Source organism: Buceros rhinoceros, unplaced genomic scaffold, assembly GCF_000710305.1.
Source record: "Buceros rhinoceros silvestris isolate BGI_N320 unplaced genomic scaffold, ASM71030v1 scaffold2648, whole genome shotgun sequence".
Classification (NCBI taxonomy): Eukaryota; Metazoa; Chordata; class Aves; order Bucerotiformes; family Bucerotidae; genus Buceros; species Buceros rhinoceros.
The window spans coordinates 21,322-22,223 of NW_010427305.1; the positions used below are offsets into that span (position 1 = coordinate 21,322).

Here is a 902-nt window from a genome sequence, read left to right on the forward strand (position 1 = left end):
CTCCAGGCTCAGCCCCGCCAGGTCCCTCAGCTGCTCCTCAGGGCGCTTGTGCTCCAGACCCTGCCCCGGCTCCGTTGCCCTTCTCTGGACACGCTCCAGCCCCTCAATGTCCTCCTTGGAGCAAGGGCCCCAGTGTGAGGGAACACCATCTTGGGAAAAAAGGAACGGGAGGTTACTGGCACCCTCTAAGTCGTCCTGGACCCATCCTGCTGCGTGCTCTTGTTGATTTGTTTCTCTGCCTTTGCTTTCCAAGGGACTCGGCCAGGTCAGTGTCAATGCAGAGAAGGTTACGCAGGAGAAAAATGCGATGGTTGTGCCTTTGGCTACCGGGGCTATCCCAGGTGCCTGCGCTGTAACTGCAGCCTGAGCGGCAGCGTCAATGAAGATCCGTGCACAGAACCTTGTCTCTGCAAAGTGAGTATTAAACCGTCGGTTTCGGTTAAAAGTGAATCTGTGGATTGATTTGTAAGCTCCTTAATAAGGGAAATAATTACTTCATTAACTGGAGAGGTCTTTTATAGGGAGAAACCTGGTGTGACCACACACCTGACAACCCAGAGCTAGCTGTTCTCTGTATTGGAATAAGATCATTTATGATGGATAGTCTCGTGTGTTTCTTATAAACCACTTTCTAGAATAATGGGCCAGATGACGAATTAAATACCTGCACATGTGAGTGAGGGAGCATCGCAGGGAGAATGTGTCTGGTTTTAGGGGTGAGCTGGTATTTCTCTTCCAAGCCACTGATTTCTTGTAAAAAAAGGATGTGTTTATAACATCTGCTTTGTGTGAAGAAACAGCGTGCGTTTGGAAAGAGCTTTTGGACCAATGACGAGACGCACGTATGAAATAGGATTTAATTATTCAAATACAAAATATAAACCATAAAACAATGTTTAAAA

At 47.5% G+C, this 902-nt stretch overlaps 1 protein-coding gene across 1 annotated transcript in view; it reads left to right on the plus strand.

Moving 5' to 3' along the window:
- The window catches only part of LAMA1 (laminin, alpha 1), a 64,235-nt gene that overhangs the window by 14,094 nt on the left and 49,239 nt on the right, over positions 1-902 (plus strand). The window contains exon 9 of the mRNA XM_010141828.1: positions 254-414. Within this exon, the coding sequence (XP_010140130.1) occupies positions 254-414 (161 nt within the window). The remainder of the gene's footprint in view (positions 1-253; positions 415-902) is intronic.